Source organism: Bacillus rossius, assembly GCF_032445375.1.
Source record: "Bacillus rossius redtenbacheri isolate Brsri chromosome 9 unlocalized genomic scaffold, Brsri_v3 Brsri_v3_scf9_1, whole genome shotgun sequence".
Taxonomy (NCBI): Eukaryota; Metazoa; Arthropoda; class Insecta; order Phasmatodea; family Bacillidae; genus Bacillus; species Bacillus rossius.
In genome coordinates, this window is record NW_026962012.1 from 2,310,350 (window position 1) to 2,326,731 (window position 16,382).

General features: G+C 40.5%; 1 protein-coding gene across 1 annotated transcript in view; it reads left to right on the plus strand.

The window, feature by feature from the left end:
- Positions 1-3,966: 3,966 nt before the first annotated feature.
- Positions 3,967-16,382, plus strand: part of LOC134542586 (homogentisate 1,2-dioxygenase) — a 61,937-nt gene continuing 49,521 nt past the window's right edge. Inside the window, exons 1-2 of the mRNA XM_063386962.1 lie at positions 3,967-4,268; positions 16,026-16,161. Coding sequence (XP_063243032.1) covers positions 4,245-4,268; positions 16,026-16,161 — 160 coding nt within the window. The 5' untranslated portion in view covers positions 3,967-4,244. The remainder of the gene's footprint in view (positions 4,269-16,025; positions 16,162-16,382) is intronic.

The window sequence follows — 16,382 nt, forward strand, 5'->3', positions numbered from 1 at the left end:
TTACAGTTGGAATATAATTTCTTAAATATATATAGTAGTTGATAAACTACTACTTTGCGGAACATCTAATACCATGAAATTGAATACCTATGCATTTGCACATTTGACTGCAAAGCGTATATTTGTAAGATAATTAAAAATATATATACATACACATAATACTGTGCGTGTTAGACGATCTTCCTGATTGAAAACTACGTGGTTTTTCAGAAATAATATTTTTAGAAATAAAAAAATCATATTGTCAAAAACGCCTAAAATACTACATAACAGAGGTATTGGTCAATAGTTTGTGACTAAAATTTGTCAATAATACTTCAAGAAAATATATACCGATAAATGGTTTATCACAACATCGGTAGGTATACAAAAACTCACTGACTTATACACACTTAATTCAAATATTTTATGTACAAAAGCAAAATTTTTCTTAATGTTTTAAATGGTTGTTTGAGCTTTATTTATAACATGTTGGAATTATAATGCTACAGTTACTAAAAACTAAAAAAAAAAAAAAAAAAAAAATATTTTTGCAAAACTCCCAAGAAAAGAAACGGGCTTCCCCATTTGGAAGCCACCTGGAAGGTTTTTTTCTGTTCCACCCACCGTTTCTTTGGTACCCTGACTTGTTTCAAGGAATTGTATTCCTACCAGAGAAAATGCCACCATTTTGTTTGGGCAATGCGCCTTGGAGGAGCCGGGGCGCGATCCCGGGTCCTACAAGTCACAAGGCAGGCGCTCTACCCCAGAACAAGAGTGGTAGAGCGGTTACTAGTAGTCTTCTTAACACTGACATGATGTTATTCCACGAGTTTACTGTAGTTTCGTGTGTCCTTAACACGTGCAGTAACATCTAACCTCGGTAACGAACAAATTTATGTGTTCTTATGTTGTTCGTTCAGCATGAAATTTCATAACAGTGAAATATAATTTGTATAACTAGTCTGGCAATTTTTTAGTTGATTTCCTGCAAACAAACTTACAGTCAAGTTGTACAATAATTATAGGCTAGTAAAAGCTAAGTAAGAGCTTGCACTGTCGATGGTCAATTTATTTAGAAAGATTGTGTTTAGTTAAAATATGTGTGTGCTTACAAGCATGAAGTTATTGTATAAACATTTTATTTATTTGGTTTTAAAGCCACAGAATAGTTAATTTTTTTATATCACTTATGGTTTTCTTTTGTTTTACCGTGTTTAACATGCGCAGCTAAAACTGGAAAGCTATCCAAACAACTGTTTGCAAATAGGCGTTTTCAAAATCTTTATTCAACCAGTCGTATAAAAACAAAAAATAAGCATCTCCCGGCTCTTAAATCTTATAATCATGTATTTCTAATTTTTAGACTCGTGGCAGTAATCACTCTACAACAGCGGTGCTTCCTCACACCCAACACTTCACTTTCTACTTGGACAACTCAGTTTTTCTCGATTGCGAAATCCTTCAAAAATTGTATGTTATGGTTAAGAACATACTGATATTGGAATTTTTTTTTTTTTTTGCGTAAAGTTACATGAAGTGACTCTCCTAGTATCAGATATTGTTTCTCGTTACTCTAACAATTAACAATTTTATAGTTCTAAGGTGTCCGTATGGCTCGGAGGGTATGGTTGGTTTTGAGATTTCACAAGTATGTCTCTATTCAACGCGGACCAGCCTACCTGCATTCCATAACATAAAGACACTATTGCTCTTTATGTTTTTACCATAAATTTTTCTCTACTTCACTGTAGATCATTATTAAATAAGTCGGGTAGATTTCTTTTAAACTGTTCCAAAAAAATTCATTTAGTTGTGTATGACTACACGTCTCGGTACGGAATGAAATCAGGCCACTAGGGATTGAATGTCCAGCTCCTGGCTCGATGGTGTTCTGTAACACCACTGGCGGAGGGCCTCCGTAGTCTGCCTACCGCGTGGACGCGACTTTTGGACCGTCACAAAAAATCTCGGGCTAGTGAATCGTTATTCAGTTTGTTCTGAAATAATTGCAGGCAGGAAACCTCGCGGCTAGGTCCACACAGCACGAGGCATGGTCCGCACCTCTTGGCCAGGCTAACAAAGGGAAACTACGTAGCAAGCGAAGACGAGCTCTGGGGCAGATACAAGCGGACGATCGGGTGGACCCAGGACCCAGGGCGTCTGCGGCCAGCCGCGGAGCCGATGGGAAGTGATAGACAAACACTACGCCCTTGCAGCTGCTTCGGATGGACAAAGACGGCGGCGAACGCGTCCGGCCCTGGGGGAGACATCGAATGGCGCCGAGCCATAGGGGTCGCTTTCCCGCGCAAAACAGTGATATCACGGTATTCGATCTGGTCCATGCTTGGAGACTTATTCTCATTGTGAATATTTTTTTATTAATTTATAAAATTAAAAAATAAATAAAGAATTTCCTTATTAAATGTTTGTTCTTATATGAACATTCGACAAAAAAATTTTTTTAACACTAACCGCTAGTCGCGCGGGGCGACTATCATCGCGTCGGTGGCGGCGCTCCTTCGCTGCGTTGCACTTCCCTGCACCACAACACTCGTTCGGATCGCGCACTCTCGGACATGTCCCCCCTCCCCCACCCGCGAGACGGCAATGGGACATAACGGCCTGTGCGAGTCGAGCAGCACCGACACGCGTCGGCAGGCTTTTTTCTTAAATTTTAACACGATACTTCCCTTGCATTTGTTGTGTTCTGTCAACAATATTTTCAACAGATGTTCACTAAGTGTAATATAATGAGATGAGTGTAAAATGTTGTGCAAGTGTTAAACTTGTTATTACACTTAGTAAATACATGTTGAAAATATTGGTGACGGTACGGTAAATTCAAGGGAGATATCGTGTTAGAATATCAGAAAAAGCCCTTAAATAGTATCAATGATGATAAAATAAAATAAAAAATCAATATGTCATGTGAGATTGGGCCTTAAATGCCTTCGTTATAGTTCATGTGAAAACAGTCAAAAATACATAAAGTAAAGATTAACCAAAAGAGCTCTTTAAAAAGACAGCCCTCATTTTTATGTGAAAAAAATATTTTCACTTTACAGTTCTTCGTAGATTAAAGGTGAAATTTTTTAACAGTGCAGCCGTTGCAGCACAAATTTACTCGAACTCACCATGAAATAAGAATAAAAGGCACAAAAAATGGTGTCAAAAATGGATGTATACAGCGGACATGAGTTGTGTTGTTAGGTTTTCGTCCTATAATTTGCCGACTAATGAATAAATCAGCAAATTTTAAAATAATTTATCTCGAACGAGTGCAATCTGTTTAAAAATTTCACTGAACGCAGTCATATCAAAATCAGTGCATTGGAAGTGGGAATAAAATGGTTGAGACGCTATTAGCTCATCGAATCGTAACTGGTAGTTTCAATCAGTAGTACGGATTTGTCCACTTAATCATAAGGTTTTGCATTCAGGTTACAAACGACGGGATATCCAATATCACGGTGGTTTCCTAACCGTTTGGGTTATGACACGTTGTCATATATTTCAGTTTTAGGGGTTGGGTATTGTGGATTTACTTTTTGATAATTCACAAAATTCCAACTTCTGAACGTACACTCTTAGAAAATACAGCTAATTTACGGACGTTTCAACGAAGAATTCAGCTTACATAAATGAACAGTTCGTTATTTCACCTAACTGAATCTTCGTAAAAAAAAAATACGTCGTATTTCGACTTCCTCTTTTTTTAAGGTAAACAAGCACTAGGATGAAATAAAAGTTTGTTTTTTTTCGCAGGAGTCTTGACAAGTTTTTGAATGTTTTAGTAATATACCAAGATTATTCTTGTGGATTCATGTATAACGCAAGTGAACTTAGGACTGTACCTGCAAATTTAAGAAGATCCACGATAAAATTTATGAAGATCCTTTGGATAGTTTGTAGCCAGCGTTCTAAATTTAATGTGAAGAATATTTTTAGCAGTGTAGTAGTCTGCTTGAGGACGCGCTACACAGAGACAAGAAAGTGTGAACGCGTCTTCTCGCAAGTGCGAGACGAGGATGTGGATCAACCTCGCGCGGAGCTTTTCGTGTTTTGTAACGTTGTTTACAAACAACCTGCTTCGACATTGCTGGAGGGGAGAGGGGTAGAGAGACTGTCCGAGGAGTCTGGCGGGTTGCCAAGCCCGTTCTCGACGTCCGACGAGAACGAACGCTGTGCCGTGTTGACTCGGAGAGACTGAGACACGAGTTAGCTACTTCTCTTCGAAGCTCGCTGGAGGGCACGAGTCACAGATGGCTGACGGCGATCAACTCAAGGTAAGAGCAGTTGACTCGTCACGATTAGAGTGATGATTTACACCGCTTGTGGTTTGCGTATTTGTTTTTTTTTTTAATATATAAATGTTTGTTTTAGAGCAATTACGTCCAAATTTACGTAGCGTTCCCAAATCCACTGGACGAAATAAATAAATTTAAAAAAAAATATCTGTTCGTTTGGAAATCCAACCGTCATTCCAGAATGTGGTGTGAGACGCGACGAGATGGAACAGCGACGGAAAGTAAGTACTGGTGCAAAAAAAACGGGAGAATCCCAAGAAAACCCAGTATTCGTGACCACGTCTGCTACGTATTCCAATTACAGAAACTTTCGGGTTCATCACCGCCGGAAATCGAACCCAACTCACCTCGGTGGAAGGCGAGCGGTTTGACCATTCGACCAGATACTTACTAAGCATTATCTACCAGCAGTAAAAAGCTCACGCAAATGTTCAGGACTATGACCACTCACGTGATCTCTCCACAGCTCGGAATAACGTTTAGTGAATATCTAGCAAAAAAAACTTGTGACACATCAACAAATTCAAGAGAACTGTCGGAATATATTTACAGGGAAATCCTTTAATTAACACTACCTAATCACAAGACAGTATACAGTGTCCTGAAACTTAAAAACTTTGGAATTTGATAACATAAAAAGTCATAATAACTTCAGCCATTTCTATTTATTCACTGTAGTAAACTATTTATATTTTAATTATAAATTACAGGTCGTACTAACTTAGAATGTGTGGTACATAACGTACATTCTAGTGGACAGCATCTTTTATGGTCAAGTTCATGAATTTTATTAATAAAATTTTATGTATTAAAACATTTTTCGTATAGTCATGTCATCGTAATTATTCTTTATTATTTTTATAGTATAAAAAATCCAAAAAGTAGCTTAGTTCCAGTACAAAATATTACAATTGTATGTTAGGTATTGATAAAGTGTGACTGAAAAGGTTGAAGTAAACAAGGGTTAGTTAGGGTTGAACGGATGAGCAGTAACGAGGTAAGAGTGGAGCTTGGTCGGAATGCATCTGCGAGGGAAACGGGAGTCCCTCGAGATAAACAGGCAAATTCCTCAAAGCAACGTTCGCCACGTTTCCCAACTGTGAAAAATCCATCTTCACTGGCAAGTGATTTTACCATTTCTCCGCCGTAAGCTTTCCCAAACAAAGACAGATTCTACATCAGTATTATTTTTAGATAGTGTTTTGAGAAGTATTTTTATGCAAAATAAACCTGTTTAGTCCATTGGCTAATAGTTACTTTATATTGTCTGTGAACAATTACACCATATAAAAAAATACGCTATTTGTTTTGGAAATAATATTTTTCATCTCAACTAATAACGTTATAGTTCTAGAAATCATTAGTGTATGGTATACAGAAAATCTTACAACAAAAATTATGATAAATAAAGATCACATGTTTTCGAAGCCATTATCTGGAGTTTCAAGGCTTGTGGGACTTAGTTGCGTTACGGACGACTTGCAGTTGCCATCATCAGGGTGGCCAACTACTAACTGCTACCCTGATAATGGTGGCTGCTATGTAGACCAAAAAGTCGGTGAAACCTTTGACCTCGACGCGAGTAAATCCCACATGCCATGAAACTTCAATAAATAATCATTAAATTATTACAAGGAAAGCTTGATTTTTTGCACTTGAGATATAAACGCGGTTTGAAATCTACTGATAGGCTGAATTTAAAAAAAAAAATAAGCAGTCTACATTATTATTTTAAGAAAGCTCCCTTTGCAATTTTGTTGTAAACTATACATTACAAACCGCGGCATCATTGACGAAAATTTCACGATAGTACTAATGTTGTAACACGTAAGAAATGTATGTGCATTGTAAGTAATTATAGTAAATTTGCGGACTTTCCAACGAAGAATGTATGTTCATGCGCTAGTGTATTCGGAGTCAGTATGTAAATTTAACCTTGATAAAATTACACCTACCTACTTTTATCACAGTTAGGGAGCGAATTAAAAACAAATATTAGAACTCGCGGTTCTTTCTTTATGTATATAATGTATCCATCCCATCTCCCGTTGGATTTGGTTTGTAGGCCTTAATAAAATACAACATTCACTTTTCTGTGTTTTATTAGGAATAATAAACATTTGTAGGATAAAAGTGAAACACTCGCATGTATATTTTCAATGTAAATTTACGTGCATAAATTGTCTTAACTTCTGTATTCGGAGAAATGCTTAAACTTAATGAAAACAAATTCATAACTTCTAACTTAAACATGTAAAAATTGTCACCAAACCACTAACAAAATAGAAAGTAAATATGCGATTCTAACCATTGGGGTAATTTCAAGAAAAACTCCACATTAAAATAAGTTTAATTCTTATTTAGTTGGAGCAATTCTAGCAGTTAGAGATATTTGTAGCCGGTTGGAGAAATTAATGCAGTTCTAACGAAGACAGTTGGAGGCATTGTATACTTCCGTATCATGCTATCGATCGTATCTTACTGATAATGAGTTCATATCCCAATGATGTGTTTGCCAGTAATAGATTATATCCATACAATAGTCCTCGAAGTTAAGAGACTCTTGTCTGCTTGAAATATGTCAGATTTTTTGAAAATTATAACAGGTATCGCCGAAGATGCTTTGTCTATACGCCTAACATTGGACACGACCTCTTTGAAAGGTATTCCAAGCCTCGAAAAAGAAGGCTACCGTGTTAGGCGCAGTGATAACGAGTGACATATTTATTCAGCCGGACATATATCTTGTCTTATTTCATGCTAAGAACGATTGATTAATTAATTAAACTTTAATTTTAATTTACTTTTTTGTATCGAGCAACGATGGAAACAAGGTCAGATAGTGATTGAATCAATCATTACATTAATAGGTGAATTTTTCGATGATATTTAGTTTTTTTCCTCAAATTTCTAGCTTAATAATTACAGATTTTCAAAATTTCGGAAAAAAACCAAATGGTGGACGTGTCATCATCAAATATATCCGTCGAGGTCCCGATCATAGGTAACGAGTGGCGGATAAACCCGAACATAACCGAATCCTCACGATTGGCAAGCCAATAAGCCATCAAGCCGCAGTCCCTTAAAAATAACACTGCGCCCGTATCGCCATTGATATACTACTGTTGTCTATTTCTGTTTCCCTAACCACTTGTAATAACAAGCCTTGGCTAAATGAGTAAGTTTTCCACATATAAAACAGTTTTAATATAAAGTAATTTTCTTATACTTATTTTGTTCCAAAAATAATTCATCACTTGACAACGACAAATTGTTACCTAAACGCTGTACTCGTAAACGATTTTCCATCTTCACAACTATATCCCCCAAGGTCTGAAACAGAAGACGGACTACTGGCTAAACAATACTGTTTAATTTGTGAATTCAGATAATCCATTACAATCTCAACTAACTCCGGACAGGGATATGGATTGCCCAAGACATTAATGTATATCATAACGTCGCTCACGTACACTAAAGATGTTTCATCTTAATCTGTGGGCCAAAAAAAAATATTAAACAAGAGTTCTTTCACTCGACCCTTATTACTAGATATCTACTTCTTTGGTTTCTTCATTGTGGAAAATGTTTGCAAAATTTCTAGTTAATACTTATTGACCACGGCCAGGCGTGGTCCACAACGTCTCGGGCGTTGCAACATGGCAACGGCGAGGTGTAAAGTGACTTCAACTACGTCACAGCACTGACGTTCCCCCGACTGCACGAGCCGCGCCCCCAGCACTCGGGCACGCGGGTCCCGGGGAGAGACGTGACGCAAGGTGGAAGCTGCTGGCCTTGTGGAACCAGCTCCATCCTCGCTGCGGGCGGTGCGACTGCCGTGTTTACTGTCCACCAGCCTTGCAGGGCCCACACCCAACTCGCTTGGCCAGTTGTGTGCAAGTGAGGGAAAGCTTGTTTGCATCAACAAATGTTTTTTTTTTTAAATTTCAAATAAAATGTTTATTTGGTTAAGTGCACAATTATTTTTTTAATGTTTTATTTGTTTTGTTTTTCCTACACGTGGAATTTTGCCAAAAAAAAAAAAAAAGTGAGCGAGTCTTTCAGTTCTTGCCAGAGATGTGTAACATCTAACCTTGGTAACGAGCAAATTCATGTGTTCTCAAGTTGCAAAAGTAAACGTTATGGTAATGAAACTATAATAGAACTAGCTGCAATACCCGGCGTTGCCCGGGCTGAACACAGGGTGAAGGGGACCTTTTTTGAAATCAGATGTAGTTAGTAATTGTCTTCTTAATTTGAATGTCAAGTGTGAAAATTAATTTATATCACTTTCAGATCCCGACAGACTTGTTCTGCCAGTTTATAGTTATTTACCTGGTCTGTATGTAATTTAGACTTTATAAAGCAATATAGAAAAAAAGCTGAAAAATAAAAGATTACTAATATTGAAAATATGCCATTATCTAGCTAATGCTTGGCCTGCATTGCAATGCCTCATTCAGTTTTGTTTTGTAATATGTTTGAAGTAGTTCCACATATACAAATCATCTATCCATCTCTCTAGATATATATATATATATATATATATATATATATATATCTACATCTATATACATCTCTCTATCTCTATTTATTTCTTTATGTCTGCATATATACTTCCCACTATTTCTATATTTTCTATATATAAGTCTCTATATTGCTCTATACATCTATAGGTATATCCCTTTAACTAACCCATTTCATTCTCTATACCTCGCTCTATCTCAACTTATCTCTCCGTCTCTATCTCACTATATATATATATATATATATATATATATATATATCACTCTATCTCTATCTCTCTTTTATATTTAAATAAATTGTGTCATGCGTGCGCACTTATACAACAAAAACAGACGAAGTGCCGCTATTTAAAATGAAATAAACACATTTTTTGACACGATTCATGCTCCAACTATTGAAAAAAAAGTTATACCGTCTCAGTAACCTTCATGGGCATGAGCATAACAAATCACCAACAAATCATCGCAATCGGATGAATGGTATATAGGAACGCATACGGCACAAACAAACGAAAATTAAAGACATGACAAACGCATCAAACGATAGTGCGTTTTTAAATTCAAGGCAACTCTATCTTTTGATGAAGTTAAGAACAAAACTGTTATTAGCGCCTTTATTTTGCTAGCCGCTGCGAGCTCCACTAAGCGGACTGGTCTCACCAAGGAGAAAAATATTAATTTGCCAGACCTTACTATGTGTATGATCGTGTGTCAGACATAGAAAAAATGACACTCACTCACTATTTGTATGTCTATGACCTATGATTTTTTCTGTTATAAAATGAAATTATCACTTTTTCACTCCCTTAGGGATGGAATTTCATATTAATATGGGGTATATGTGTTAATCCAGGTTATAAGCTAGCTGTAGGCCAAATTTCATTCAAATCCATTCAGTAGTTTTTACGTGAAAGAGTAACAAACATCCATCCATACTTACAAACTTTCGCGTTTATAATATTAGTAGGATACATTTTGTAAAGTCATAAGAAAATATAAAAGCAACTTAACAAATATCTATAATTTATTAGCCAATAAAATTGTGTTAGTAAGAACATGGCGTCAGATAAATAAAATTTCGTTGGTTCTCTACAGCATTATAAAAGTGACGCTATCTTTCAGGGTTTTTTGTTTTTTTCAAACTAAAAGTTGCAGTTCAATAGAATGATATATATATATATAGTTTGTTTTTGCTTTAACAACTGAAATTGGTCTGTAAATACTTCCTACAAAAACAAACCTTAACCTTACTAAACTTATTCAACATTGTTGTTATAACATATTATTAAATTATAATTATATTAAAAAATTGGAAAAAAAATTCCCTGCGCGAGATTTGATCCCCGTCACTTCATGTCATCATGCGTGTGTTCTATCACTAACATACTGAGACAAATTGAATGTTGGGAGAATATTATGTATTATCAACTGTGTAATGATATTTTCCTAGCTTATTTTAAAAGTGGAAATACTTTTTACTATGGCTATTTTACTTTACCAAATATATTCCAGTGTAGTTTCACTAACATAAAGTTTCATTTGGCACGCCAATATGTTTTGTATGTACCCTAATTTATACAAAACTAACTAGATACATGTTTATGTTGCTATACGTGGGTCCGCCAACTTTGACCTACATTCCCGTTTATCCAACTTCATCCCATTTTCACAAAATTACTCGTACCAATTGCCGTATACAGAGAGATATGATGTTCACACATCAAAAATGTTATGATAAGGCTATTAAATACTTGTTTCGTCCGTACACAAACCAACCATTTTCTACGAGTAAAATTCCCTGTATGCCGTAAAATGTTATAACGCATTTAAAAAAAAAAATAGAGAATATTCCGGACGCCGGGTATTATGTTCACGCCAATCACAATGTATTTGCGAGGGTGAGATAACCCGTTGAAAGACGTCCGCGGGACGTTTTTATACACGTTATGGAACATTCCCTGTAACACGACGTGTGCTTTGGGCATGCAGTACATCCTGCACCCTCTGCCTGCAAGGTTGGTTCACCGGGTGCCCGGCCATCCCTCCTCCAAATGTGAACGTGGCCTCCGGTGCTTCAAGTGCGCCGGAGCACACTGGTCCCGGGACTGCCCCGCCAGTCCCGAACAGAAGAAATGCTGCCTCTGTGGAGGTGACCACAACGCCACATCCCCTGAGTGCCCCAACCTAATTGCCTACACCAAACGCCACCCTGCTCATCCCACGACTGATGCTCCTACCACCACCCCTGCTCCACCCCTTCCACCAAATACCAACTCTGCCCGAACATTCCCTCCTCTCAAGGGAAATGCTTGGTCCAAACCCCCCACCATTGTCAATCAACCTATCCCTCCACCAAGAAATGCCCCCCCATCCACAAACAACCTCCCAGTCACCAATGAAACCACCTCTCTCACTGACACCTTTCACGAAATAATCTCCTGGATCAAGAACTACCTACCCATCATCCGCCGCACCATGACAGCCCTCTCCCAAGCTTCCACCAAGACGGAAAAATTTGAAATCCTACTGCAGGCATTAGTGTCCTTCGAATTAATCCTCCTCCCCCCCTCCCCCACTACGGATCCTCATTTGGAACTCCTTCTCCCTCCTCCCCAAGCTCCCTGACCTCCTTCATCTCCTCCACACCCACTCCCCTGATGCCGTATTCCTATCAGAAACCTGGCTCTCCCCCACAGACCATCTCCAGATCCCCGGCTATGCCATCCACCGCACCGATCGTAATGCTAGGGGCGGTGGGGTGGCGCTGCTGCTCCGCTCCCACATCTCCCACCACCGCCGACACATCCAGACTTCCCCTGGGACTGAGGCAGTCGCCATTCGACTGCACGGAGGCCCCTACGCCCTCACCCTGGCATCCCTCTATCTCCCACCACAACACCCCTTCTCTGTAGCCGACGTTGTTGCCCTCGGTAGGCTCGACGCACATGTTGTGCTTGCGGGGACTTCAATGCCACGCACCCCTCCTGGGGCTGCACGGCCACCAACAGGAGGGGCAGCTCTCTCCGACAGCTTCTCCGGACCTCCCACCTCTCCCTCCATGCCCCCCTACCCCCACATTCTACCCAGCCCAACATAACAGGCACCCGAGCATCATAGACTTTGCTCTGTCCTCGGCCCTTCCCCTCCTCACTGATCTTCTTACCATCACCTCTGGCACCTCAGACCACATTCCAGTCATCAGCTCACTGCACTACCTCCCACACTCTAACCCCCACCTTCCCCGCTTCGACTTCCGAAAGCAGACTGGTTTGCCTTCCAGAACTCCCTCTCGGACTCACTCGACCTCTCAATCTCATTCAACTCCCCTGCCGATATTGATGCCAACACCCTTGAACTCACCCATGCAATATCTGCTGCAGCCCACTCCCACATTCCCCTTGCCACCCCTCGCTCCCTGATCACCCCCTTTCCACAAGCTATCAGAGACGCATTCTCCCTCCGAAACCGCTTCCGTGCTCGCTGGCAGGAAGGCCGGTCCCCGTACAGCAGGAGAATCTACCTCCTGCTGCGGGGATGGTGTCGCCGGCTGGCGGCGGGGTGGAGAGCTCGGCAGGAGACGCAGCACCTCACCTCCCTCTCTGCAACCACTAGATCCCTATGGTCCTACCTGAGACGCCTGAAAGCCACCCCCACCACCATCCCACCAATCACCACACCCACAGGGATAGCAGAAACTGCAAAGGAGAAATCTGAAGCAGTGGCGGCCTACCTTCAAACCACCTTCACACCAACCACAAGCACTTCCCTATCCTCAGACTCTTCAGATGACGAGGGCTCCAGCCTCTCCCACCACACCACCCTCCCACTCCTCCCAGATGCCCCACCCTTCCCCCTGGTCACTCCCAAGGAACTATTGAAGACTATCTCCCACTTCCATCTTTCGGCAGCCCCAGACTCCAACTCCATCCCCACCCCACTTATACGCCACCTACCGCGGAATCCATAGTCTTCCTCACCAAACTGATCAACACAATGTTTCTCCACTGCCATTTCCCTCATCCTGGAAGACCGCTATTGTCTGACCCATACCCAAACCAAACAAACTACCAACTCTCCCCTCATCCTACAGACCCATCTCCCTCCTCCCAATCCTCTCCAAAATCGCAGAGAGGACCATTCTGCAGCATCTCCTCTCCATCATCATTACCCACAACCTCCTCCCAAAACACCAGTTTGGCTTTCGTCCCCATCACTCCACATCCCATGCCATCGCCCGGGTGGAACTGCTGGTGATGCAAGGCTTCTCCAGAAGGCAACACACGGGCATGGTGCTCATCGACTTCGCACGAGCCTTCGACTCCGTCCCACACGAATAACTGATCCACCGCCTCTCTGCCACTGCGGTCCCCCCCCCCCCACCTGACTCGCCTCCTCTGCTCCTTCCTGGAGAATCGCTCCTTCCAGGTACGAGTAGAAAACGTCCTCTCAGACCCCCGACCCATACAGGCCGGCGTCCCCCAGGGCGCCATCCTGAGCCCCATCCTCTTCACTCTCCACATAGCCGACCTAACCCCTCCCCCTGGCACCTACCTGGTCCAGTATGCAGATGACACATGTCTCCTTGCCTCCTCTGTCTCTGAGCAGATGCTCGGGGACCGCCTCAGTCGAGGACTCACCTCCCTCAACAGCCAGTTCTGTGCACACGGCATCAAAATCAACCACACCAAAACCGATTCCATCCTCTTCTCACGATACCACCCACGCCACGACCACCCTCCACGAATCCAACACGCCATCCCATGGTCACCCACTATCCGCTACCTGGGGGTCACATTGGATGCCTCCTTCACCTTCCTCCCCCACCTCAACAACATCCGAACCAGGACCAGGGCTGTCATGGAAAAACTTGCCCCAGTCCTTCGACCCACCTCCGGCACCACCCTTCACAACCGAGTCACAGTGTACCACACCCACGTCATTCCCCATCTCACATACGCCTGCACTACTTGGGCCCACTCCTCCCTCTTCAAACCTCCGACCCATCACCCGTGCGTACTTCCTTGGCACCAGACTCATCCTCGGCCTCCCTCCTAAGTTGGAGGCGGTAATTAAACACCGTTTTAAACAATAAATGAAGTAAATAATCATGTATTGGTTCATTTGAATTCTGGTCTATCACGAACAATCACGTGACATCATTATCCAATAAAAAAATAGATACTCGTAAACAAGAAACAATGGTTAAAGCTACATGAATGCACTGGTATAATTGTGATGAAATTTAAAAATTCTATATCTCCTAAAGTATTTGGAATTTCTTATCTCCGCCGCTTTTAATGAAAAGAGGAAGTTGAAGAGCATTTAATAAAGGTATTTTCGGATTTTTAACATTTTTTTAGCAAATACCGCTCAACTACATATGATGAAATTTAAAAATTCGATATCTCCTAAAGTATTTGGAATTTCTTACCTCCGCCGCTTTTAATGAAAAGAGGAAGGTAAAGAGCATAGAATAAAAGTATTTTCGGATTTTTAACATTTTTTTTCGCAAATACCGCCCAACTACATATTTACCAAACTTAACCTATAACAATGGGTCGGACATACAGGAGTGAACCCACTTCAATTAAACATGCACCGATTGACCATGACTGAGTGACACGTGCAGTTTTGGCAGTAAAGGAAGGCATGTCAGTATGGGCAGCTGCTAAGGCTCATTGTTTTTAAAAGTCTGCCCTTCAATGGTACTGTGCAAAGCCAAATCTATAGATTTGAACAAAAGGTGTCCAGACAGCCTTACCTTCAGGTATGATAAAATATATTTTCGAAGCAATTGTAAAATGTTCGGATTGGGGTATCCACTAAATACTTTTGATACCTGTTGCTTTGTAAAGTTTAGTCTGGATCGAGAGGGGAAGAATATTCCAAAATTTAGAGACAACCTTCCAGGTCGTGATTGGGCTCTGAGCTTTTTGAAAAGAAACAAACAGGTACTCTCACAAATAATTTGTCAAAATATCAAAAGAAGACGAGAAAGTGTGAGCCCTGGGGTTATTAATGCTTATTTTGACCAAGTCACAATTACACTCAAAGACATTCCATCTCATCTCATAATAAACTACGACAAAACATGTTTGTCAGACGATCCAGGTCGCCGAAAGCTTATCTTCTGGAGGGGATGCAAATATCCAGTGAGAGTTTTAAATGAGAGCAAATCTGGGGTACCAGTACTGTTTGCTGCAACTGCATCAGAAACTATTCTTCCCCCTTAAATATTATTTGCTTCTGGATGCAAGGGGACCCGGAAGGGCACAGTACAATAGGAGCAAGTCTGGCTGGATAGATGGCCATTGCTTCCTCGTTTGGATACAAAAGATTGTTGTCCCATATTGCAGAAGATTCGAAGGAAGAAATGTCCTAGTTGGGGATAACTTGAGCTCACATTTGTCACCAGCTGTAGTCAAGATATGTAGATCTAACCCAGCCACTAGACGATGCTGTTTTCAGGTCGCTGAAGATGCACTGGAGGTTGGTTTTGGAAAAAAAAAAAAAAGGAAGCTCAAAACCAAGAACAGCAGCAAGTCATTTGTCAAGCTGTATATTCCTTGTCTTCTAAAACAGACATTGGAAAAAATGAAAGTAAAGGACCAACTTGGCAAGGACATATGTTCAGGTTTTGAAAAAGTGGGCTTGTTCCCATTGAAAAGAGAATGGGTCCTTGAAAGACTTCCTGCATTTCCTGCGGATCAACCAAATGAAGGACAGGAGAATGAAATAATGGTGAACAACCTCTCACAGTTTTTTTAAGGAGATTCTCTATGGTAATGAAGAACCTATAGCAAACAGAAACAAGAAAAAGCATCTCAGAGTTACAGTAGGTCAGAATGTTTCTCTTGCTGAATTGGAATCAGAGGATAATGAAAACAAATTCTTGTATCTGTCACTGAACACACGACCTTTAAAGAACTTCTTTATAAATTGATGTTTCACTGTCATTCAGGCAGACATTATGATCTCTGTTGTAATACCAAATACCACATTAAATTATAGTTCCATAAAACTGATCGCAATGTAGTGAAACATACATTTCTTGGGTAACAATTGCAGTGATCATTCTCATTACTCCTACCCTGGAACTGTGCTTGCCTACAAATATTAATTTATTTATAAATATCACTGATGTGTCTTTATGTATAATCCAACATTATATTGGTGATGAGCGGATGAATGGTATGATTGATGTTTGCAGTACTTGTCTGGATTCGGCAATGAATTCACGTCTGAAGATCCAAGATGTCCCGGAGCTTTGCCTCAGGGCCAAAACAACCCACAGAAATGCCCTTACGAACTCTATGCAGAACAGCTGTCCGGGACTGCCTTCACAGGTTAATAACTTGCAGCACCAGTGTTCACTTAACTCAGGTGCAATCATTATACAAACAGTAAACACCAACTCAAAATTAAATAGTTGTAACAAATGCTGTTCATCACTCACCAATAATTATCATTACAAAGTAACCCTTGATATTCAGAAGAACTGATCATGTATCATTTCTCTTTTTAACTGTAATGTGAAAATAATTAGTTACCAACATTTTTCTCATAA